This window comes from Oncorhynchus nerka, linkage group LG15, assembly GCF_034236695.1.
Source record: "Oncorhynchus nerka isolate Pitt River linkage group LG15, Oner_Uvic_2.0, whole genome shotgun sequence".
NCBI lineage: Eukaryota > Metazoa > Chordata > Actinopteri > Salmoniformes > Salmonidae > Oncorhynchus > Oncorhynchus nerka.
This window is the reverse complement of record NC_088410.1, coordinates 68,109,710-68,136,702: the sequence shown is the minus strand read 5'-3', so window position 1 is coordinate 68,136,702 and position 26,993 is coordinate 68,109,710. Positions and strand designations below refer to the sequence as shown.

General features: G+C 40.8%; 2 protein-coding genes across 6 annotated transcripts in view; one reads left to right on the top strand and one right to left on the bottom strand.

The window, feature by feature from the left end:
• The first annotated feature begins 323 nt into the window (after positions 1-323).
• LOC115143191 (guanine nucleotide-binding protein G(i) subunit alpha-3-like) lies at positions 324-24,850 on the top strand. Of its 3 annotated transcripts, none has more exons than XM_029683341.2 (9): positions 324-537; positions 913-1,077; positions 2,076-2,118; positions 2,334-2,475; positions 4,030-4,187; positions 12,924-13,052; positions 13,299-13,428; positions 13,543-13,696; positions 22,107-24,850. In XM_029683341.2, exons 2-9 carry the CDS (start codon positions 960-962, stop codon positions 22,295-22,297), a joined length of 1,065 nt encoding a protein of 354 aa, XP_029539201.1. In that variant the 5' UTR covers positions 324-537; positions 913-959; the 3' UTR covers positions 22,298-24,850. The 3 variants fall into 3 exon arrangements, with proteins under 3 accessions (XP_029539201.1, XP_029539200.1, XP_064857901.1); XM_029683340.2 differs by having other exon boundaries at positions 909-1,077; XM_065001829.1 differs by lacking the exon at positions 324-537 and having other exon boundaries at positions 544-1,077.
• The window catches only part of LOC115143190 (guanine nucleotide-binding protein G(t) subunit alpha-2-like), an 18,030-nt gene continuing 14,232 nt past the window's right edge, over positions 23,196-26,993 (bottom strand). For 2 of the 3 annotated variants that reach the window (XM_029683338.2, XM_065001828.1), the window contains exon 9: positions 23,196-26,863. The gene's annotated coding sequence lies outside the window, so the exon portion shown is untranslated. The remainder of the gene's footprint in view (positions 26,864-26,993) is intronic. The other variant, XM_029683339.2, reaches the window with a different exon arrangement.

Here is a 26,993-nt window from a genome sequence, read left to right as displayed (position 1 = left end):
TACTACAGTAAACTACAGTCCTCAAAAAACACTACAGTAAATACTACAGTATAGTAGTCTGCAAAAACACTACACTAATTACTATAGTATATACTACAGTTATTTTACTACATTATTTATACTATAGTTAACTGTAAATACTGCATTATATACTACAGAGGGGTTGGGTGCTATGTGTTAGTTTTAAGCATTTTTTTAGGGACCCCTGAAAACTCGAAATTCTCCTAGACCCCCTGGTTGAGAATCACTATAATCAATTACTGATAGATATTAACTTCATTTCCCATTAGCCCGGCAATTATTGTCCTCAATTTCCGCGTCACGTGGCTCTGAAAGTAAACATATTTTGCTCTTCTGCGTTATTGTAGGACCAGACAAGTTAGAACAGTTAACAGACAATAGTATTTAGAAGTGTGTGAGTATTTTAAGTCACTGTCAAGGGTGTTTAGATTGTAGCTATTTATTTTTAGTGAAGTTATAACTCAGCTCTCTAGCTCAATTTTTACACAGCCAACGCAACGCGGAAAGAACATACAGGTAGTAATGTTATAAAGTGAAGTTTCTAGCTAGCCAATTAAGTTAATGTGGTAACTAATGTTAACTACTTAATTTATTCGTATGAATTTCTTGCTCTTCTATCAAAAGTATTCGGCTTCCTCCATGTGCATAGAAAAAGCTAACAAATATTTGTATGGTTAACGTGCTAGTTTCCCGGCCAACGCCTTTCTCCCTTCCTTTTTTCTCATGCTCGTCGTCGCACACATTTCGTTTGAAAATGTGTCGTAGTTGACAGAATTCTGCGTCAAGCGCTTGACAGACACAGCAATACAATTTTGTAGAATTAGGGATGACATTCTTTCTTTTTACTGAACACCTTCGTTTTTTCCATTTGGTCGGCTTGTCAAAAGCCAGGTAGATTATAAGAGACATTTTCATAGGTTTTACCTGCTGGGATCAAAATGGGTTGCACACTAAGTGCCGAAGATAAAGCTGCCATGGAGAGGAGTAAAAATATTGATCGGAATCTGAGAGAAGCTGGCGAAAAGGCATCAAGTGAAGTCAAACTGTTGCTTCTAGGTGAGTATTCATATGTGACTGACATTCGCAGCTAGTATATCAATTATATGAGATCTGGAGAGGGTGTCTGTCTATCTGATCGAATTACTGTTATGTATGGCTCATGACTAGCTTTCGAAAACTCTTCTGTATTTAGGGTTTGAGGTTACATTCGGCCACATTTGGCTCCGTGTGAACTACAATTCCGACGCTATGTTTTTTAACATGTTGAAAAGTCAATCACCGCTTTCAAATCGGTTTTCGAGACATATGCTTTGCCCCTTATCGTTCATATCAGCGGGAAATACTCTTTTAAAAATATATATAAAAAAATACCTCTCCTTGCACACATTTGTTTGAGCTAATTATGGCTTTCATAAACGAGAGATGTAACATGGAGATATGGCCGTGTGGGAACACATTGTTTTAAACTTTTTTTTCCTGTTTTGAAAATGATTTCTCGCTAATTAAAAAAAAATATGCTCCTTATGTTTCCAAAAACATACTGCAAGTGTTAATGTTTAGAGCAAGCGTCTCGCTAATTTTAAAAATATGTTCCTTAAGTTTCCAAAAACATACCGCAAGTGTTAATGTTTAGAGCAAGCGTCTGGGCTCAAAACACCCCCAGTCAGAAGATACTATGGTCAATAGGCGCTAAAGCAGTTAGTCATGAGCCTACCCTGTTCATAGATGCTACCTGGCAATGGTTATGGTGGAACCTACTTTACTCAAATGAAAGCTGTCATTACAATTCAGTCTTCCACAGACTGCATTAAAAAACACACTTTAGCGTTCATGCTTATGATGTAGCCTGATGTTTTCCCCTAGATTCTCAGGGCAGGTGCAAAGGCCCCAAAACAGTAGGGGGTTGTAGAACTGTCACAGATGGAATCAGCTGGTTCTGAGCTCTGACTGTGCATGTTTGTTGTTGTATCTCTACACATTTAGTAGAGCTAAGGATTTGAAACTTCTCCTGATCTTATGTCTGCTTTCTTTGCCTTTAAATATTCCACGTCAAGGTGCTGGAGAGTCTGGGAAAAGCACAATTGTAAAGCAGATGAAGTGAGTACATGTTTCAACCGTTTTGTGCACACCCAAAAGAAAATAAGAAACTAGCATTCTGTTTACCTTTTGACCGATTTTAGGAACCCATGTGAAGTGCTGTATCAGCTATGAGCCTTTGCGATATGATGTTATCTATGTCACGAGGCCTAGATTAGATGTTGACCGCAAGCACCAGTAAGATGCGCATGTTAACCTTCTCTTCCTGCCCCCAGAATTATCCATGAGGACGGGTACACACAGGAGGAGTGCAGCCAGTACAGAGTGGTGGTTTACAGCAACACCATCCAGTCCATCATCGCCATCATCAGAGCTATGGGCAGGCTGGGCATAGACTTTGGGGACACAGCACGATCAGTGAGTCAGCTTGAAGATTATTTTACATTCCAGTGCTCTTAATTAGTTTAGTAGATTATGTTAGACTAATTTACTTTTGTTTCCTTGTAAAATGCCATAGTAAGTGTTTCTATTTATGTTGTTATGACTACAAGGAAGTACATATTTCACAAGAACAGTGTACAGAATGATCTACTGGCTGCAGTGACATTTTGTTCCAAATTGTATTCATCACATGCTTTGTAAAAAAATCAGGCGTGGACTAACACTGAAATGCTTACTTACAGGCCCTTCCAAACAATGCAGAGAGAAACAATAGAAAAGTAAAACACGTAATAATACATACACAGTGAGTACAATGAGTACCAGTACCGAGTCGATATGCAGGGGTATGAGGTAATCAAAGTAGATATGTGTGTATATATATATATATATATATATATATATGTATGTGTACTAGGCATATAATGACAGATGGTAAACAGTAGCAGCAGTGTATGTGATGAGTCAAAAAAAATTGTGCAAAAAAGGCTCAATGCCGATTGTCCGGGTAGCTATTTGGCTAACTATTTAGCAGTCTTATGGCTTTGGGGTAGAAGCTTTTCAGGATCCTGTTGGTTCTAAACTTGGGGCATTGGTACCGCTTACCATGCGGTAGCAGAGGACAACAGTCTAGGAACAACATGTATGGTCAGCATGTGAAGTAAATCACTTGAAACCTGACTGCACCGAACATGTTGATTTGGGAGTAGGGTTGGGCAGTATACAGTATCCCGGTGTATTTTGAAATACCATCAGTAAAAATAAAAAAAAATGTATATACATTTGAATATTAGTACTTTGTTAAATAAATACCTTCTGTCAACTTGTGTACTAGGTAATGAATAAAGCAGACCATGTTAATCATTTTGCCTGTTAGATTATTTTTCATTATTAAGCTTACTGGTACTAGTTTCACAAAACATATGTTTGAGCCAGTCACATGTGTTTGTTTACAAAGAAACACAACTAGCAAAATGGGCGCTTCACAAGGGTACTGTCACTCTGGTAGTGCAACTTAAGTGAGGTGATCAAGTTGCAATTGTATGAAATTCACTACTGTTGTTTCCCAGCTATATATCGTATAACTATTAAGTTAACTATCAAATTGTGCCAAATAAATTGTCCCCAGTTGGGTTTAGCTAAGTGGTTAGCTTGCAAGCTCAAGCTTCTTGGTAGCTGCAGCAGAGACGATCCCCTCCTGGATTAAAATCCCTGCTGTTTAATATTTATTTTGTGCTGCAAACTATGTTTTGAGAGGCTTTGAGATACTGGGTTTTCTTGGTAGTAAATGTTTCCATGAGCTTGTTAGCATTTACCAAGCATCCACAATGGGGATTCCTTAGTACTTGTTAGCATTCTGGTAAATTATGATTTTTGTGCACTACTAGTAATACCATATATCCCAGGACAGCGCAGGCACAGTATGGAAAACTGGATTTGACATTTTTCTATTGTCATACTGTGTTTCCATGATAGACGAGCGTTGTTGTTTCCTGTTGGTAACTGGTTTTATTTGTTTTGCTGTGTCTCCAGGATGATGCCCGCCAGCTTTTTGCCTTGGCCAGCTCTGCAGAGGAAGGGGTCATGACCCCTGAACTGGCTGGGGTCATCAAGAGGTTATGGCAGGACGGAGGGGTCCAGATCTGCTTTGGCAGGTCTAGAGAATACCAGCTTAACGACTCTGCCTCATAGTAAGAGCATTACAAATCTCTGCTCTAACACAACTTGAATCAAATATTATAACGACTAGAGAACCATTATGACTGATTGGAGGAATATTGGTTATCCTCAAACATGAGAAGTGAGACTGTAATCCAAATGACTGTAATTCATCCAAGGTTAGGGAAAGCCTGATGATCTGAAAATAATATTTGAGTTCTAGAAAATCATTGGAAATAGGGAGAAAGGTACAAGTTCGTTACACAAGGTCTTATGTGACATGTTAATCAGGAGGCTGCGGCCTGGACTAATTTCATATACATTGAAATGTTTTTCTGTTTTCCACTGCCTCTGTTGGGAGCTTGCTTTTCAATTTTTTTTACTGTACTATCAACAGGCTACAGATTGAGTATTTATTAGATTCCCCATTAGCTGCTGACAAGGCAGCAGCTAATCTTCCTGGGGTCCAAACAGGAATTGAACAATAGCCTACATCATAAATAAAATAGTACATCAAACTAGACATTGCATTATACATACAGTATGTACATTGCTCCATTACTTCAAATTTACATTATAAAATGTACAATACAACAATACACTATTACAATGTGTGGGTGTGTGAAGAGTAAGGCTGGCACAATGACCATATTATGGATGAAGACCGTAATTAAAAAATAAACGCCAGAACTGTTTAACACTTGAATCGCTGGTGTTAGAATCGAGGCTAACGAGCAGTCATTACAGTGTAATAAATGCATTTAATATACAGTGCATTCCGAAAGTACCCCTGGACTTTTTCTCCATTTTGTTACGTTACGGCCTTATTCTAAGAAAGCCGTTCGGCATGTACTTGGTGTCCACGTCAAACCAAAACTTAATTCCAAACTTGTCTGGTATACTCGCAATGTATTGCACAAAGCAACAAGCCTTTGTTGTGAACAATTGTTAATCAAACGGGATCTTCTCTCCTGGTTTGCAATGCTGTTCTATACAAACGTCAGATACCATGGCAAATTTGTCTGTTTTCAGATTTCTCGTTTCTGTGTCATCAAAACGGAGGTAACACATGATCTCTCTGAAGCGATCATGTTACATGATTTTCTGATGTTTTTGCTTGAGCTGTATGGCCTGCTCTCTGTGATGACATTTTGTGCTGATAATCGGCCCGTAGCTTGTTCTTCCAATGTTGGGAGAATGGGTGGAGGAGGAGGGTCAACGGGGGGGGAAGACCATAAAACAAATTACATGCCCTCCGAAAACTTGTTATAGCTCCAGTTCTGTATGTGATATTATGATTCTAACAATGGCAGTGTGTTATTTAGGAAAAGTGAAGGACGGAGGCTTGACTGAGTGATTTAATTGAATTAATAAGCAGTCAATGACTGCTTTAGCAGATCTAGTGTAAAGTATAATTTAGATTTTATTATTATTATTATTATTTTTACGAACAGCTGACTGAAAAGAGGGTGGCCGGGCATTCGTGTGGTTGAGTCCGTTTCTGCGGTAACGTGGACTCTAACAACGTGACTAAACTTTGTTGCTCCTTGCTGAAACAAGCAAGATGTAGAACACTAAGGTAACCTGCCTAAATTGTAGAACACTAAGGCAACCCGTAGCACTCATGTCCGTAGCCATGGACTACTTTGAAAGGCTGGTAATGGCTCACATTAACACCAATATCCCAGAAACCCTAGACCCACTCACTCCAATTTGCATACTTCCCAAACAGATCCACAGATGATGCAATCTCTATTGCACTCCACACTGCCCTTTCCCACCTGGACAAAAGGAACACCTACGTGAGAATACTATTCATTGACTACAGCTCTGTGTTCAACACCATAGTGCCCTCAAAGCTCATCACTAAGCTAAAGATCCTGGGACTAAACACCAACTGGATCCTGAACTTCCTGACAGACCGCATCTAGGTGGTAAGGGTAGTTAACAACACATCCTTGATTCAAGTTCCTTGGTGTCCACATCACCAACAAGTTCTCTTGATCCAAACACATCAAGACCGTTGTGAAGACAAAGGCTATTCCCCCTGAGGAAACTAAAAAGATTTGGCATGGGTCCTCAGATCCTCAAAAGTTCTACAGCTGCAACATCGAGAGCATCCTGATGGGTTGCATCACTGCCTGGTATGGCAGCAACTGCTTGGCCTCCGACCAGAGGGTAGTGCGTACGGCAGGTACATCACTTTGGCTAATCTGCCTGCCATCCAGGACCTATACACCAGATGGTGTCAGAGGAAGGCCCTAAAAATGGTCAAAGACCCCAGCCACCCCAGTCAGACTGTTCTCTCTACTACCGCATGGCAAGCCATACCGGAGCGCCAAGTCTAGGACCAAAAGGCTTCTCAACAGCTTTTACCCCCAAGTCATAAGACTCCTGAACTTCTAATAAGATGGCTACCCAGACTATTTGCATTGTCGCCCCCCCCCCCCCCCCAAACCCTCTTTACGCTGCTGCTACCCTATGTTTATCATATATGCATAGTCACTTTAACCATACATTCATGTACGTACTACCTCAATTAGCCCGACTAACTGGTGACCCCGCACATTGACTACCCAGACTATCTGCATTGTTCCCCACCACCCACCAACCCCTCTTTTACGCTACTGCTACTCTCTGCTCAATTAGCCCGACTAACCGGTGCCTGTATATAGCCTCGCTACTATTATAGCCTCGCTACTGTTATTTTTCACTCTTTTTACTGTTGTTTTTTTTTTATTTCTTTACTTATCTATTGTTCACCTAATACCTTTTTTTAAAAATTTTTACTTAAATGTCATTGTTGGTTAGAGCCTGTAAGTAAGCATTTCACTGTAAGGTCTACTACACCTGTAGAAGGTCAGCATCAGCACATGTAACGGATGTGAAACGCTAGCTTAGTTAGAGGTGGTGTGCGCTAAATAGTGTTTCAATCGGTGACGTCACTTGCTCTGAGACCTTGAAGTAGTAGTTCCCCTTGCTCTGCAAGGGCCGCGGCTTTTGTGGAGCGATGGGTAACGATGGGTAACGATGCTTCGAGGGTGACTGTTGTTGATGTGTGCAGAGGGTCCCTGGTTCGCGCCCGGGAATGGGCGAGGGGACGGTCTAATGTTATACTGTTACACACACATAGAAATAGAATGATGGCAGCATATGCATATTTTTTTGCTTTTATATACAGTACCAGTCAAAGTTTGGACACCTACTCATTCAAGGGTTTTTCTTTTCTTTTTACTATTTTCAACATTGTAGAGTAATAGTGAAGACATCAACCTTGAACGAACACATATGGAATCATGTAGTAAGCAAAAAAAGTGTTAAACAAATCAAAATACATTTTATTTTTGAGATGCTTCTAAGTAGCCACCCTTGGCCTTGATGACAGCTATGCACACTCGTGGCATTCTCTTAACCAGCTTTTTTGGAACCAAAAATCTCAAATTTGGACTCAGAACAAAGGACAGATTTCCACTGGTCTAATGTCTGTTGTTCATGTTTCTTGGCCCAAGCTAATCTCTTCTTATTGGTGTCGTTTAGTAGTTTTTTTTGTTGTTGCAGCAATTCGACCATGAAGGCCTGACTCACGCAGTCTTGAGCTGTTCTTGCCATAATATGGACTTGGACTATTACCACCCCTACCTTGTCACAAATGTGTTATTTTATAGCGTTGATGTCTTCACTATTCTATAATGTAGAAAATGTGTAAAAAATAAAGAAAAACCATTGAATGAGTAGGTGTGTCTAAGATTTTGACTGGTACTGTGTGTAATATATAGATATATTATTTAAAACATATTTTATTGCACAGGAGACACCTGTCTGAATTGTGCCCGTCTCAGTGGACTAATCCATTGAGGAGGCTGCTGGAATCCCATGGTCCAAGAAGGGAGTGTGGCTAAGATGCACAAAGCACGTCTCTCTCCATAATGCTCTCTGTCCCGCCATTTCGTGTGCATTCGTTGTTTTGTAACTTCATTGTGTGAATTGTTTGCCCTTTGATTGTTACTGTCTATCAATTCTCCATTTACATATCACCAGTAGTAGCCTACATTTACCGTTAATTCTGATAATTTCTAATCTACAATGTTTGTTTGGTTATGGTCATTTCTGTTTAATGCATTCAATATTATTAATTGTTTACCGTTCATTGTCAGTGGACACGATTGCAGAGCTCACGCGTGTGCGAGTTGATTTCATTCTATTTACGAGTGACTTTTTTAAATCAAATTATTTTGGTTATTTAGCAGACTATATATTTTATTTATTTGTTGTGAATGACTATTTCCTCAATGTATTTAAAATATTTCCCGCTCGCTCTCCCTTTCGATAACCACTCTGCATGAAAGGGAAAGGTTTTAATGATCTGATCCAGTGGAAGTATAATAAATACTTGATTACTTCTTATCCCTTGCACAAATAGCCTACAGCTTGGTCTGTCCTGAACTCACTGGCACCTGAATTTTGTAAATTTTCACCCCAAATTCTCATTATCGAAATGCCTCTGTATGTGTCTGTATGTAATTTATTTCTATAAAATGCAAAATGTCCATAAATCAAAACATTTATACTAATTGAAGTTTACATTAAACTATAATATTTATTACGTTAAGTGTCTAACTTTTTTCAAGTTGCTGTAAAAACTCATGTTTGTTTTATTCACGCATCATCTAGAGGAGAAGTCCTTAGACGAGCAGAAGTTCATTACATTTCTTCACTTATATGCCTTCAGAATGAGAATCTTATTCTCAAACACCCCCTTTATGACTCTTGACATACCGAAATGACAAAAACTCAAATTGGGAAAACTTACCATACCAACATGGAGCCATGAATGGGGCTTCAGCAATGTGGTCTTTTCTTTGTGTGTGCTCATTATAGTGGCCGTCTCTTATTACTTGCAGATTGAGCTACTGGCCTCTAATTACCGAACCACACACTTCTCATTACCGCATATTTTTTAGGTCCGTTTCAGTAGTGATATTTTAATTTAAGCAAATTATAATAAGCTAATTCTAACATATAGTCAATGGGTTTGCTGTGCTGGTAACTTTATTTACTAGTACCACTCCTTACATCTATTGTATAGCATTTTTGTTAAACATCCGTTATTTGATTAAATAGGGGTTGTCAAGAAATATGAGTGTATAAACACCATTTTTAATTAAGGCCACAATCTGGAGTTTGATTCAGCAAAGCGCAACCCGCCATCCAGGCTGTATCACATCCTAGCTGTGATTGAGAATCCCATAGGGCAGCGCACAATTGTCCCAGCCTCGTCCGGGGTAGGTCGTCATTGTAAATAAGAATTTGTTCTTAACTGACCAGCCGAGTTAGATTAATAAATGAATGTACTTTAAAGGAGGTGAAAATGGGGGATGTCGTGTACCTGTACCTTTTGTTATGACAAGCCTAAGTAAGTTTAGGAGTAAACATTTGCATAACAAGTCACATAAGTTGCATGGACTCTGTGTGCAATAGTGTTCAACATGACTACCTCATCTCTGTACCCAACATATACAATTATCTCTAAGGTCCCTCAGTTGAGGAGTGAATTTCAAGTACAGATTCAACCAAAAAAGACCAGGGAGGTTTTCCAATGCCTCGCAAAGAAGGGCACCTATTGGTAGATGGGTAAAAGAAAAAAAGCAGACATTGAATATCCCTTTGAGTATGGTGAAGTTATTAATTACACTTTGGATGTTGTATCAATACATCCAGTCACTACAAAAATACAGGCATCCGGAGAGGAAGGAAATAACCCCGGGATTTCACCATGAGACCAATTGTGACTTTAAAACAGTTAGAGTTTAATGGCAGTGATTGGAGAATTGAGAATAGATCAACAACATTGTAGTTACTCCACAATACTAACCTAATTGTCAGTGAAAATAATTTAAGGCTGTACAAAATAAAAATATTCAAACATTCATCCTGTTTGCAACAAGGCACTAAAGTAATACTGCAAAAATGTGGCAACTGAATGGAGCTAAGCACAGACAAAATCCTAGAGGAAAACATTTCCACTAGAAACTGGGAGATGAAATCACCTTTCAGCAGGACAATAGTCTAAAACACAAGGCCATATCTACACTGAAGTTGCTTACCAAGAAGACAGTGAAGGTTACTGAGTGGCAGAGTTACAATGACTTAAATCTTCTTGAAATCCATGGCAAGACCTGAAAAATGCTTGTCTCACAATGATGAAAACAACCAATTTGACAGAGCTTGAATAATTTTGAAAAGAATAATGGGCAAATGTTGCCCAATCCAGGTGTGGAAAGCTCTTAGAGACTTACCCAGAAAGAATCACAGCTGTAATCACTGCCAATGGTGATTCTAACAAGTATTGACTCAGGGGGTTGAATACTTTCTAATCAAGATAGTTCCTTTCGCAAGTGTTCAGACCCCTTGACTTTTTCCACATTTAGTTACGTTACAGCCTTATTCTAAAATGTGTGATTAAAAAAAATATATATATCCACCCACATACAATACCCCATAATGACAAAGCAAAAACAGGTTTCTAGAAATCTCTATTAAAAATGAACAGAGATACCTTATTTACTTAAGTATTCAGACCCTTTTCTGTGAGATTTGACATTGCGCTCAGATGCATCCTGTTTCCATTGATTATCCTTGATGTTTCTACAACTTATATTGATTGGACATGATTTGGAAAGGCACACACCTGTCTATTAGGTCCCACAGTTGACCGTGCATGTCGGAACAAAAACCAAGCCATGAGGTCGAAGGAAGTGTCCGTAGAGCTACGAGACAGGATTGTGTCAACGGATCTGGGGAAGCGTACCAAAACATTTCTGCAGGCACCTAAAGGGCTCTGACCATGAGAAACAAGATTCTCTGGTCTGATGAAACCAAGATTGAACTCTTTGGCCTGAATGCCAAGTGTCACGCCTGGAGGAAACCTGGCACCATCCCTACGGTGAAGCATGGTGGTGGCAGCATCATGCTGTGGGGATTTTCTTTAGCAGCAGGGACTGGGATTCTAGTCAGGATCGAGGGAAAGATGAATGGAGCAAAGTACAGAGATCCTTGACGAAAACCTGCTCCAGTGCTTAGGACCTCAGACTGGGGTGAAGGTTTACCTTCCAACAGGACAACAACCCTAAGCATACAGCCAAGACAACGCAGGAGAGGCTTCGGGACGTCTCTGAATGTACTTGAGTGGCCCAGCCAGATCCAGGAAATTAACCAGATCGAACATCTCTGGAGAGACTTGAAAATAGCTGTGCAGCACCGCTCCCCATCCAACCTGACAGAGCTTCAGAGGATCTGCAGAGAATAACTGGAGAAACTCTCCAAATACAGGTGTGCCAAGCTTGTAGCATCATACTCAAGGCTGTAATTGCTGAGTAAAGGGTCTGAATAGTTATGTAAATGTCATATTTCAGTAATTTAATACATTTCAAAAATTTTCAAACCTGTTTTTCTTTGTCATTATGTGGTATTGTGTGTAAATTAATGATTTTTATTTATTTAAAAAAATTTTTTGAATAAGGCTGTAATGTAACAGTGGAAATAGTTAAGGGGTCTGAATACTTTTCAAATGCACTGTGTTCGTGTTTTATTTTACAAATGTTAGATTTTTTTTTCTCCCACTTTGACATGAGAGTATTTGGTGTAAACAATTTAAAAAATACAATTAAATTCATTTTCATCCCAGTTTGTAACACAACAAAATGTGGAAAAAGACAAGGGGTGTGAATACTTTCTGAAGAAACTGTATTTAGAAGTTTTAGGCATATCATGTTGTGCCATTTGCCTGTAGAAAGAATCCCATTCAATTTAGAAATGGATCTAAAATACATTAGAACCACACATCCATGTCCTAATACATCAATATTACCTGTAAATTCCTAAATTCCTTTTTTTTTAAGTCACATTTTTATGCTGAAGTGACTTGTGAAAATACATGCACGTAATTACAGTACTTATCCTAAAATAATGGTTTATGCAAGTCATTTGGGATTGACAAATGAAAGTTTGATGTTTTGGAATACTGAATCTCTAATAGAGCTCAGTACAGTTTTTGAATGGTAAACTAGGAAACACTCATTACCCAAACATGCATTCTCCCAAACCTGCTTTTCTGTAATGCACCAATATTTTGGAAATATTAGGAAAAATAAAATGTTTGCGTTTCGTAATTTTTGCTTAGTCTGATAGTGTGCCTTTTTGTTATTTTATCCAAATATGTGTACATAAAAATAACACAAGTAATTATTACCAAAAAAACAATATTCAGGGAAGGTTGCGTTATGAGAAATTACTAAGTACATGTTAAGTGTCATGTTTAACTCAGGCCTTTTCATTAAGTTAGCGATGTTAAAACTTATTAGAAAGGGATTTGTTTTACCTTTTTGAACTTAATGATAATTCTTGCTAGGGTAGTTGTGGAAATTGTGGTAAAATGCATAATATATGTGCAATACACATAACAATGATTATGAAATAGATACATACAGATCCTAAACTTAGTGATCCAAGAGGAATTATGGTGGAAAATATTTTGTCAATTTCTTTTGGGTCAAGTGTCAGTTTTGTGAGAATTGCCCATATGATTACTCTGAGTTTGTTTTGGGAATAGTTTTCTTTGTTTACTTTGTATTCCTCCCATATTGGCTTAATTTGTTCACTTGCATTGTTGTTCACATCCATGGTTGATCTAAAACCAGAACTTCTATTACATAACTAGTAGTGTATGTAAGTAATTTATGTTAAGTCAGTTTCCTTTTCTTCCTCTTCAGTTACCTGAATGACCTGGACAGGATATCCCAGCAGAACTACGTGCCCACGCAGCAGGATGTCCTGCGCACCAGAGTCAAGACCACCGGCATTGTGGAGACACACTTCACATTCAAGGACCTCTACTTCAAGTCAGTAGGCTGTTAACACAGCACTCCGTGCGCCGACTTACACTAATAATACCTGAGGACCATTGTCCCTACAGTTAGTGAGTCACTAATGTAGAAAATCGCAAAGCTGTCTGTACAACACCCTAGTGACCACAATTTACTGTAAAAGTGTTGTCTTTCTCTCTCCCACTCATTCCCTTTTTTTATGTCCTCTCTTCTCTCAATTCCTCATGTTATTTCTCTCTGTCTGAATCTCCGTGGCTGCAGGATGTTTGATGTGGGGGGTCAGAGGTCCGAGAGGAAGAAGTGGATCCACTGCTTCGAGGGAGTCACAGCCATCATCTTCTGTGTTGCGCTCAGTGACTATGACCTGGTGTTGGCTGAGGATGAGGAGATGGTGAGTGGGACAGGGCATAAAATCTAGATCTATAGTCCTGTGGTAATGACATGATACTCTTTATCAAAAGAGATTGCCCACACGCTGACCCTAACACTGCTCATCTCTCCACAGAACCGTATGCATGAGAGCATGAAGCTGTTTGACTCCATCTGCAACAACAAGTGGTTCACGGGCACCTCAGTCATCCTCTTTCTCAACAAGAAGGATCTGTTTGAGGACAAGATCCAGAAGAGCCCCCTCACTATCTGCTACCCAGAGTACTCCGGTACATCTTTAACTCTTTACACTTTGGAATTGCCCTGTATGGATAGGGATACATTTAAATGTTTCTTACAGAAGAAATATGAAAATCCTATGCACAACCATTTAAACAATTGAAAGGAAACAGTTTGTAGATTATGGAAAAAATATTAGACTAAAGGTAGGGACACAACAGTTCACCTGACACAAGACTGAATTCTAACAAGCCGCTGTTGATTTGATGTGCGTTATACATTTTCTGTACTTTTCGCCACATTTGTGGATAAGAAATCTGAAAATACTCTGGGTACATTCAGTAACATGATAAGAATATTCCTGGAAAATGTGGGGTAGATGCAACACAAAACAAAAATACAATTGTTTGAGTGAGAGGACTAACTGGTGTCTCCAAGTGGCCACACAACTCTCCAGAGTGTGCACAGTTAAGTAATTCGAGTTGTGGCTGAAAGACGACATGAATAACATACAGCTGGCGGGTTATACACTGTATCGGCAGGATAGAACCGCAACCTCTGATAAGGCAGGTGGTGACGGTCTATGTATATTTGTAAACAACAGCTGGTGCCTGATATCTAAGGAAGTCTCGGTTTTGCTCACCTGAGGTAGAGTATCTCATGATAAGCTGTAGACCACACTATCTACCTAGAGTTTTCGTCTATATTCTTCGTAGCTGTCTATGTACCACCACAAACCGATGCTGGCACTAGATTGCACTCAATGAGCTATATACGGCCATAAGCTAACAGGAAATGCTCATCCAGAGGCGGCACTCCTAGTGGCCAGGGAATTTAACGCAGGGAAACTTTTATATCCGTTTTACCTCATTTCTACCAGCATGTTAAATGTGCAACCAGAGGGGAAAAAACTCTAGACCACCTTTACTGAACACACAGGGATGCTTACAAAGCTCTCCCTCGCCCTCCATTTGGCAAATCTGACCATAATTATATCCTCCAGGTTCTTGCTTACAAGCAAAAGCTGAAGCACTAGTGACTCGGTCAATAAAAAAAAGTGGTCAGATGAAGCAGATGCTAAGCTACAGGACTATTTTGCTAGCACAGACTGGAATAGGTTCCTGGATTCTTCCGATGGCATTGAGGAGTACACCACATCATTCACTGGCTTTGTCAATAAGGGCATCGATGACATTGTCCCCACAGTGACTGTACGTACATACCCCAACCAGAATCCATGGATTACAGGCAACATCCGCACTGAACTAAAGGGTAGATCTGCCGCTTTTCAGGAGCAGGACTCGAACCAGGAAGCTTATAAGAAATCCCGCTATGCCCTTCGACGAACCATCAAGCAGGCAAAGCATAAATACAGGACTAAGATCGACTCAAACGACACCGGTTCCGACTCTCGCCGGGTGTGTCAGGGCTTGCAAACTATTAGACTACAAAGGGAAGCACAGCCGCGAGCTTCCCAGTGACACGAGCCTACCAGACAAGCTAAATGACTTCTAAAGTAACACTGAAACATGCATGAGCACATCAGCTGTTCTGGACGACGTGAGTAAGACCTTCAAACACATCAACATTCACAAGGCCTGATGGATTACCATGACGTGTACTCCGAGCATGCGCTGACCAACTGGCAAGTGTCTTCACTGACATTTTCAACCTCTCCCTGTCTGAGTCTGTAATTCCAACATGTTTCAAGCAGACCACCATAGTCCTTGTGCCGAAGATCACTAAGGTAACCTGCCTAAATGACTATCTACCCGTAGTACTCATGTCTGTAGCCATGAGTGCTTTGAAAGGCTGGTCATAGCTCACTTCAACACCATCATCCCAGAAACCCTAGACCCACTCCAATTTGCATACCGCCCCAACAGATTTACAGGTGACGCAATCTCTATTGCACTCTACACTGCTCTTTCCCACCTGGACAAAACGAACACCTATGTGAGAATGCTGTTCTTTGACTACAGCTCAGCGTTCAACACCATAGTGCCCTCAAAGCTCATCACAAAGCTTAACACCCTGGGACTAAACACCGGGCTGCCCCCAGGTGGTAAGGGTAGGTAACAACACATCCGCCACGCTGATCCTCAACATGGGGGCCCCTCAGGGGTGCGTGCTCAGTTCCCTCCTGTACTCCATGTTTACTCATGACTGCATGGCCAGGCACAACTCCCAACACCAGCATTAAGTTTGCCGATGACACAGCAGTGGTAGGCCTGATCACTGACGACGACGAGACAGCTTATAGAGAGGAGGTCAGAGACCTGGCCGTGTGGTGCCAGGACAACAACCTCTCTCTCATGGTGATCAAGACAAAGGAGATAATTGTGGACTACAGGAAAAGGAGGACCCGAGCATGCCCCGATTCTCATTAACGGGGCTGTAGTGGAGCAGGTTGAGCACTTCAAGTACACATCAACAAGCTATCTTGGTCCAAGCACGCCAAGACAGTTGTGAAGAGGGCACGACAAAGCCTTTTCCCCCTCGGGAAACTAAAGAAATTTGGCATGGGTCCTCAAATCCTCAAAAGGTTCTACAGCTGCTCCATCAAGAGCATCCTAACTGGTTGCATCACTGCCTGGTATGGCAACTGCTCGGGCTCCGACTGTAATGCACTACAGAGGGGAGTGCGTACGGCCCAGCACGTCACTGGGGCTAAGCTTCCTGCCATCCAGGACCTCTGTACCAGGCGGTGTCAGAGGGAGGCCCTAAAAATGTCCAAAGGCTCCAGCCACCCTAGTCATGGACTGTTCTCTCTGCTACCGCACGGCAAGCGGTACCGGAGCGCCAAGTCTATTTACAAAATGCTTCTTAACAGCTTCTACCCCAAGCCAGAAGACTCCTGAACAGCTAATCAAATGGCTACCCAGACTATTTGCATTGCACCCCCTCTTTTACACTGATGCAACTCCCTGTTTATTATTTATGCATATTCACATCAACTGTTTGTACATGTCGGTAGAGTTAGTCAGAAGTTTACATTTCACAATTCCTGACATTTACTCCTAGTAAAAATTCCCTGTCTTAGGTCAGTTAGGATCACCACTTTATTTTAAGAATGAAAAATATCAGAGTAGAGAATTATTTATTTCAGAGTTTTATTTCGCTCATCACATTCCCAGTGGGTCAGAAGTTTACATACACTCAATTAGTATTTGGCAGCATGGCCTTGGGTCAAACGTTTTGGGGAACATTCCACATGTTTCCCACAATATGTTGGGTAAATTTTGTCCCATTCCTCCTGACAGAGCTGGTGTAACGGAGTCAAGTTTGTAGGCCTCCTTGCTCGACAATGCTTTTTCAGTTCTGCCCACACATTTTCTATAGGATTGAGGTCAGGACTTTGATGGCCACTCCTATACCTTGACTTTGTTGTCCTTAAGCCATTTTGTCACAACTTTGGAAGTATGCTTGGGGTCATTGTCCATTTGGAAGACCCATTTGTGACCAAGCTGTAACTGACTGTTGCTTCAATATAGCCACATCATTTTTACCTCTTCATGATGCCATCTATTTTGTGAAGTGCACCAGTCCCTCCTGCAGCAAAGCACCCCCACAACATGATGCTGCCACCCCCGTGCTTCACGGTTGGGATGGTGTTCTTCGGCTTGCAAGCCTCCCCCTTTTCCCCCCCAAACATAACGATGGTCATTATGGCCAAACAGTTCTATTATTGTTTCAACAGACCAGAGGACATTTCTCCAAAAAGTACAATATTTGTTCCCATGTGCAGTTGCAAACCGTAGTCTGGCTTTTTTATGGCTGGTTTGCAGCAGTGGCTTCTTCCTTGCTGAGCGGCCTTTCACTTTATGTTGATATAGGACTAGTTTTGCTGTGGATATAGATATTTTTGTACCTGTTTCCTCCAGCATCTTCACAATGTCCTTTGTTACTGTTCTGGGATTGATTTGCACTTTTTGCACCAAAGTATGTTCATCTCTAGGGAACATGGGTATGACGGCTGCTTGATCCCATGGTGTTTATACTTGCGTACTATTGTTTGTACAGATGAACTTGGTACCTTTAGGTGTTTGGAAATTGCTCCCAAGGATGAACCAGACTTGTGGAGGTCTACAATTTGTTTTCTGAGATCTTGGCTGATTTTCTTTTGATTTCAATTCAAACTTTATTTGTCACATACACATGGTTAGCAGATGCGAGGGTAGCGAATTGCTTGTGCTTCTAGTTCCGACAATGCAGTAATAACCAACGAGTAACCTAACAATTCCACAACTACTACCTTATCCACACAAGTGTAAGGGGATAAAGAATATGTTTATAAAGATATATTTATGAGTGATGGTACAGCACGGCATAGGCAAGATGCAGTAGATGGTATTGAGTACAGTATATACATATGAGATGAGTAATATAGGGTATGTAAACATTTATATTATATTAAGTGGCATTGTTTAAAGTGGCTAGTGATACATTTTGAATTGATACATCAATTCCCTTATTAAAGTGGCTGGAGTTGAGTCAGTATGTTGGCAGCAGCCACTCAATGTTAGTGGTGGCTGTTTAACAGTCTGATGGCCTTGAGTTAGATGGTGTTTTTCAGTCTCTCGGTCCCTGCTTTGATGCACCTGTACTGACCTCGCCTTCTGGATGATAGCGGGGTAAACAGGCAGTGGCTCGGGTGGTTGTTGTCCTTGATGATCTTTATGGCCTTCCTGTGACATTGGGTGGTGTAGGTGTCCTGGAGGGCAGGTAGTTTGCCCATGGTGATGCGTTGTGCAGACCTCACTACCCTCTGGAGAGCTTTATGGTTGTGGGCGGAGCAGTTGCTGTACCAGGCGGTGATACAGCCCGACAGGATGCTCTCGATTGTGCATCTGTAGAAGTTTGTGAGTGCTTTTTGGACAAGCAGAATTTCTTCAGCCTCCTGAGGTTGAAGAGGCGCTGCTGCACCTTCTTCACCACACTGCCTGTGTGGGTGGACCAATTCAGTTTGTCCGTGATGTGTACGCCGATGAACTTAACTTACAAACCTCTCCACTACTGTCCCGTCGATGTGGATAGGGGGGTGCTCCCTCTGCTGTTTCCTGAAGTCCACTATCATCTCCTTTTGTTTTGTTGACGTTGAGTGTGAGGTTATTTTCCTGACACCACACTCCGAGGGCCCTCACCTCCTCCCTGTAGGCCGTCTCGTCGTTGTTGGTAATCAAGCCTAACACTGTAGTGTCGTCCACAAACTTGATGATTTGAGTTGGAGGCGTGCATGGCCACGCAGTCGTGGGTGAACAGGGAGTACAGGAGCGGGCTCAGAACGCACCCTTGTGGGGCCGCAGTGTTGAGGATCAGCGGGGTGGAGATGTTGTTACCTACCCTCACCACCTGGGGGCGGCCCGTCAGGAAGTCCAGTACCCAGTTGCACAGGGCGGGGTCGAGACCCAGGATCTCGAGCTTGATGACGAGTTTGGAGGGTAATATGGTGTTAAATGCTGACTTGTAGTCGATGAACAGCATTCTCACATAGGTATTCCTCTTGTCCAGATGGGTTAGGGCAGTGTGCAGTGTGGTTGCGATGGCGTCGTCTGTGGACCTATTGGGGCGGTAAGCAAATTGGAGTGGGTCTAGGGTGTCAGGTAGGGTGGAGGTGATATGGTCCTTGACTAGTCTCTCAAAGCACTTCATGATGATGGAAGTGAGTGCTACGGGGCGGTAGTAATTTAGCTCAGTTACCTTAGCTTTCTTTGGAACAGGAACAATGGTGGCCCTCTTGAAGCATGTGGGAACAGCAGACTGGGATAAGGATTGATTGAATATGTCCTTAAACACACCAGCCAGCTGGTTTGCGCGTGCTCTGAGGACGTGGCTGGGGATGCCGTCTGAGCCTGCAGCCTTGCGAGGGTTAACACGTTTAAATGTTTTACTCACGTCGGTTGCAGTGAAGGAGAGTCCGCATGTTTTGGTAGCGGGCCGTGTCAGTGGCTTCCCCGAAGCGGATCCTGTGTTCTGCCTTCAACCTAGGACAATGGATCGGATCCCAGCCGGCGACCCAAAACAACGACGTCGTAAAAGGGGCAAACGAAGCGGTCTTCTGGTCAGGCCCCGGAGACGGGCACATCGCGCACCTCTCCCTAGCATACTACTCGCCAATGTCCAGTCTCTTGACCACAAGGTTGATGAAATCTGAGCACGGGTAGCATTTCAGAGAGACATCTGAGACTAACGTTCTTTGCTTCATGGAAACATGGCTCACTCAAGAGACCCTATCGGAGTCGGTGCAGCCAGCTGGTTTCTTCACGCATCGCGCAGACAGAAACAAGCATCTTTCTGGTATGCCTTATGATTAACGAGACGTGGTGTGATCATAACAATATACAGGAAATCAAGTCCTTCTGTTCACCTGACTTAGAATTCCTCACAATCAAATGTCAACCGCATTATCTACCAAGGGAATTCTCTTAGATTATAATCACAGCCGTATATATTCCCCCCCAAGCAGACACATTGATGACCCTGAACAAACTTTATTTGACACTATGTAACCTGGAAACCACATATCCTGAGGCTGCATTCATTGTAGCTGGGGATTTTATCAAGGCTAATCTGAAAACAAGACTCCCTAAATTCTATCAGCATATCGATTGCGCAACCAGAGCTGGTAAAATCCTGGATCATTGTTATTCTAACTTCCGCGACGCATATAAGGCCCTCCCGCCCCCTCCTTTCGGAAAAGCTGACCACGACTCAATTTTGTTGCGTCCAGCCTACAGACAGAGACTAAAACAAGAAGCTCCCGCGCTCAGGTCTGGTCAACGTTGGTCCGACCAATCTGAATCCACGCTTCAAGACTGCTTCGATCACGTGGATTGGGATATGTTCCACATTGCGTCCAACAACAACATTGACGAATACGCTGATTCGGTGAGCGAGTTCATTAGAAAGTGCATTGACGATGTTATACCCACAGCAACGATTAAAACATTCTCAAACCAGAAACCGTGGATTGATGGCAGCATTCGCGCGAAACTGAAACTGCTTTTAACCAGGGCAAGGTGACCGGAAACATGACCGAATACAAACAGTGTAGCTATTCCCTCCGCAAGGCAATCAAACAAGCTAAGCGTCAGTATAGAGACAAAGTAGAGTCACAATTCAATCAGAGGCACTGAGTTTGAAGGTAGGCCTTGAAATGCATCCACAGGTACACCTCAAATTATGTCAATTAGCCTATCAGAATCTTCTAAAGCCATGACATCATTTTCTGACAAGTCAACTTGTATGTGAACTTCTGACCCACTGGAATTGTGATACATTGAATTATAAGTGAAATAATCTGTCTGTAAACAATTGTAGGAAAAATGACGTGTCAATCACAAAGTAGATGTCCTAACCGACTTGCCAAAAACTATAGTTTGTTAACAAGAACTTTGGAGTGGTTGAAAAACGAGTTTTATTGACACCAACCTAAGTGAATGTAAACTTCCGACTTCAACTGTATTACCTCAATTACCCCGACTAACTGGTGCCCCCGCACATTGACTCTGTACCGGTTCCCCCTTTATATAGCCTCGCTATTGCTATTTTACTGCTGCTCATTAAATATTTTATACTTATTTTTACTTATCTATTTTTTTACTTACCACGCATTTTTCTTAAGTACATTGTTGGTTAAAGGCTTGTAAGTAAGAATTTCACTGTAAGGTCTACACTTGTTGTATTCGGTGCATGTGACAAGTAACATTTGATTTTCAAAATAACTTTTATGACTCAAAGAAGAGTCTTCAACTAAGGTTTTTTTTTTTTTTTTTTTTGATATCCTAGCTATGCAGTTGAGGAACTAGAGCAAGCACACTTGTAGTTTTTGTTTGGAACACATCTCTGCATCCCCGTCATCACACAATTACTGTTGTTTATGCAACCCAAAAACAGTCCATTATGAATCACAACGGTGCTCAAGTTCACAACGGCTGTCAGTCAAAACCTATACAGCACTGTGAAGCACAGTCTGAGCTCTGACATCATGTTTAGCCTGTTACTGTGCAGCCACTGCGTACCAATTTTAAGGCACGTATCAGTACCAAAATCTTCCATTTTCCATTTGTGTACGAGTGTAAAGGGCTACTAATACAGTCTTTGACATTTCAGAGATATACAGGTGGATATTTAGGAATCAGCATCCTATAAAACAGCACAAAGCACAATTTCCTGTGGGATTGTTATAGTAACCGCAGTGCATTTGCACACAGTGGATTCTTGTTTGGGATGTCTGAGTAATGAGTTATACCTCTTATGAAATATTAGCTTGTGCAATATGGGAGGAGCTTCATGGCACACTTTGCTGAAGCAGGATATTTGAGTTTAGCAAGTTTAGTCTATAGTAGGAAATGACTAGTTTGCTCAAAGCAATGTATTAATTAAGTCACACATATATTGCATGTCCTTGTGAGAATAATTGCATAAATTATATTGAAAACATATTCCCCTCTGCTCTAGGTTCAAACGTATTCAAAGAGGCGTCAACCTACATTCAGTGTCAGTTTGAGGACTTGAACAAGCGTAAGGATACAAAGGAGATCTACACCCATTTCACTTGTGCTACTGACACTAAGAACGTGCAGTTTGTCTTTGACTCTGTCACTGACGTCATCATTAAAGCCAACCTGAAGGAAGTCGGCTTGTACTGAGACTCCTGCACCATCATCTGTCTTGTCATCATCGGGGCTGGAGTGTTTAGGAATCACACATTTACAGGTGTAAATCAATCATTGCCTTATTGACAGTTAGACCATATACAGGATGGGTTTTTAGACCATAAACTGTTGCCATAATGTATGAATCCTTGGATATTTCAAAACAAGATTACATGGAGCACTTATGTTGTTTTGGTTTTCTATCTTTTTGCTGTTCTGGATTCCTTAGCTATGGACTGATTTTCTGTAAAATGTCTTTAAAACATTCTGCACTTTTTAGGCTTTCCGCATTCACTGTAAAGGGTTCAAATGTATTAATTACATTGTAAATGTTGAATAAGGGATCACAACTATTATGCATTTTCTGAGTTTTGACAACTTATCTTTATAACTGTATACACTGAGGGTACAAAACATTAGGAGCACCTTCCTAATATTGAGTTGCACCCCCCTTTGCCCTCGGAATAGCCTCAATTTGTTGGCGTATGGACTCTACAAGGTGTTCCACATGGATGCTGGCCCATGTTGACACCAATACTTCCACAATTGTGTCAAGTTGGCTGGATGTCCTTTAAGTGATGGACCATTCTTGATACACACGGGAAACTGTTGAGTGTGAAAAACCCAGCAGTGTTGCAGTTCTTGGCACACTACTACCATACCCTGTTCAAAGGCACTTACATATTTTGTCTTGCCCATTCACCCTCTGAATGGCACACATACACAATCCATTTCTCAATTGTCTCAAGGCTTAAAAATCCTTCTTTAACCTGTCTCCTCCCCTTCATCTACACTGATTTGAAGTGGATTAAACAAGTGATCAATAAGCGATCATAGCATTCACCTGGTCAGTCTGTCATGGAAAGAGTGGATGTTCCTAGTGTTTTGTACACTTCGTGTAAATGGTCATTGCTCAACCTAAATTGTTGTTGTGGAATTGTGTCCACAAGTGTTAATCAGTATTCTCGTGGGGATTTTAATGTGCTGAATTCTGATTTGTTTTAATATATCACCATTCAGATCGTTACATAACACTGAAGTATTATAATAGCTCTTAGTGGACTGTAAAACATCACTTGATGTTTTAAAACCACTTTGAAAGAAAAAGCGTTTTTTAATGGTTGCCTTAACTTGTATTATGTTATTTTGGATATAACTATTTTGTATAAAGATTATTATGGCCTTTCGCTGAAGACAATGGCCTTAATATAAGCTAAAAGTATTTGCCTGGAAGCCATTTTAAATGCTCCTCCTTTTGAAAACATGCTTTTGTTTTTATTTTACCAGGTGAGTTGACTGAAAATATCTTCTTATTTATAGCAAATGCCTGGGGAAAGTTACAGAAGTCCAGAGGACATATGAATATAAAAAAACAAATCCCTCATGTCGATCACAAGTTGTTTTGTTGAGATCACGAGAAACTATATAAATAGGAGTAGACGTATTGATTAACAGTATGACTGGGGTGGCAGAGCCCACAGTGGATCAGCACATATGTTTTTATTGATTGCTACACTAAGGGATGGTACATTTAATACTAACCTCATGCTTTCATTTGTGTTTTGAGCTCATTATCCGTTTATAAGTTAGCTTGATAACATTCTATGTTACCTTGAGCTAAAAGCACATGTGGCAGCTAAGCCCTCGTGGTGCGTTTAAGCCCTGAACGATGCCTGACGGGCACCTCTGTCTCCCAGGCTGTATGCCACATCAAAGACCACAGCCAATCGCATGCAAGCAACAACGCAGCTAACTTGGCTAGTCTTGTGAGCGAGTTAGCTAGGTAGTCTTGTTATCTATGCTGGTTGTTAGCTTGCATAACTGATATGTGTATTGTAAGGGGCACTTTGTTTTATGGATAATATTTACATTTACAAAGTGGGTGAGCTCTAATGCTGACAGGCTGATGAGATTCAAAGGCTGAAATTGAATCTGATCAGCCTGTCAGGAATGGACATCACTCACTGTAAATGTTATATTAATTTACCTTTTTATAATTATACACATCAGTTATGCAATATAACAAGTTAGCTAGCTAGCTAACAGGACTACCTAGCTAACTAGTGAGCTCAAGACTAACCTAGTTAGTTGCGTTGTTCCTTGCATGAGATTGGCTGTGGTCTTCGGGGCGGAACGCAGCCTGGGAGACGACGACGCTGCCTGTCAGGCAGCATTCAGGGCTTAAATGCCCCGCATTACCTTCAACGCAGCCACAGGGCTCTTTGATAAGGTGGCTATCGTGCATCTGCACATATGAATGGATGATGTGTGCTACTTTTGGTGATCTCGACAAAACAACTTTTGTTATGTAGAAATCATGAGATAAATACATAAGTCATGATCTCGGCATAAGGAGGGAATTGTATTTTTATTCATATGTCCTCTGGGCTTCTGTAGAAAGTTACAAAAAACATTAATAAAAATACATAGTTAACCTACAAAATATATAAGCAAGCAAAAAACAATTGCTATTTGGACATTTGAACAGTTGTCTAAATTGAACACACTGAATGTTCCTTCTTGCATTAAAATGGAATGTGGTCCAAACTTGTCTTTTTAATTATTCAATAGTGTCAATTACAATCATAAGATTGTAAAAGACTTGACTTATTATACCAGTAATTATCATATAGTGTCATAGAAATGTTTGTTTGCATTGTATATCTCTCCACAAGGTTATATGAGTCAGTGGTTGACAACACCACCTGCAATGTCATACAACACACATTTAAATCTTAGGCCTAACAAAGTTAATTTATTGTTTAATGGATGCCCCGTTTCACATTTCATCCCCAAATGTTTTTTTGACGGGACAATTGGGCTCCCGAGTGGTGCAGCGGTCTAAGGCACTGTATCTCAGTGCTAAACTCGTTACTACAGTCCCTGGTTCGAATCCAGGCTGTATCACATCCGGCCGTGATTGGGAGTCCCATAGGGTGGCACACAATTAGCCCAGCGTTGGCCGGGGTAGGGGAGGGTTTGGCCGGGGTAGAGGAGGGTTTGGCCGGGGTAGGCCGTCGTTGTAAATAATAATTTCTTAACTGACTTGCCTAGTTAAATAAAGGTTAAATACATATAAAATTGTGATTCATATGAATTTAATATTTTAAATTATTCACTTTGCCCTTGTAGTATTCGATTCGGTTGAAGCGTGGTTAATCAAAGTAATCATTTGTAAATCGCAAACAGTAATTTTAGGAAAAAGATGACCTGTAGCCTTCCTTTTGGATTATGTGCTTGACTTGGACAGGAGCTCACCGGAGCTGAGCTGAGTACCAGCACCTCAAATGTTCTAATGCTTGAGCTCTTGTTCGTCTTTATAGCATTTTAGTTCAATAGTATTGTAGGTATCCTGCACCTAAATGGTAACAGTCCAAGTCGAGCATTCATTATGTGGCTACAAAACTTAACATCAATGTAGTTCATTAGAGGGGGACCCTAACCAGGACTCAAACTGTGGTCCCTGTGAGTGTGAATTTCAAAACCATTATACAAAAAGGCAAAAATGTCTTGGTAAGGTGTTTGCATTAATAATGTTTAGTTTTTTTTACAAGGGGTTGAAATTGTATTTTACATGTTCATATTTTTATTTGCTCGCTCACCTCACATTTAAAAAAAAAGTATTCCTTTAAACAGTAAATCAACTTTGTATGACCTAAAGGTCACATCACATATCTTTGTAAAAAAAAATACAAAGAATGATGACATGCAGAAATGGCAATTGCTATGTATACATTTTTATTTTGAATGTTTATCTTTCACAAGACCGGTCAGTTACAGGTTCATTTGTCAGTAGTCAAAATGGAATATACATGCACATCACTAAACATGTCACTGATGTTGAACATTTTCATAACGTATTCGAATATTAATGTTTAAGGTCTCCTATTTACAAAATACATTGCTAACTTGTTTTGATGGTACTTTTTTCTTACATTTCAGCTATTTGAACTCGCTGATTGAAATGAGCTGAATAACTTTTTACTGTGTTACATCTGGTGCGAAACAGTAAGCATATCCAAACAGAACTAGATATAAACATTAAAAATCATTGGGCAAGAACAGTGTAATTGGAAAGGACTTCACTCTGACCATGTTGAGTAAGATGGATCACTTCAAAATGTATCCTTTCATAAGTTTATCAATTGGATTCCATGAGCAGCTTTCTACACTTCAACACAAACCATTTAAGAGCCAGAAATAACCCCAGAATATCTAATAAAGTACCTATATCAAACGTGTTCATTCGGTTGTTCTTCTGACTTCTTATCCACATTTCCATCTAAAGGACATCATCCACATTGTCTCCGTGAGGAACATGTTGCCATCTTTGTTCGATTTGTTGGACATGTGTGTTGACTCCCTTTGGAGTAAGTTTGGGGCTGTTTTCTTAGTATTTGCCTTCATTACCCATAATTTAGGGTGTTGGGAGTTAGGAATGAAGGGATAGTGTAGAATTGAAGAGTCTTATGACATTACAAAGCCTTCTGTTGTGCCTTCTGTTCCTACTGTTCAACTTCAACATGAATCCAAGTGAAGGGAAGAGGGGAAAAATACAATCTGTGAGGAAGAACGTTTTTTTTTTAATTAGGCAAAAAAAAGAACATAAAAGAATAAGATGCTGAATTCCAAATTGAACCTACCCTTGAGGCACTTTAAATCTGAAAAGATTGGATGGGTGTATCCATCG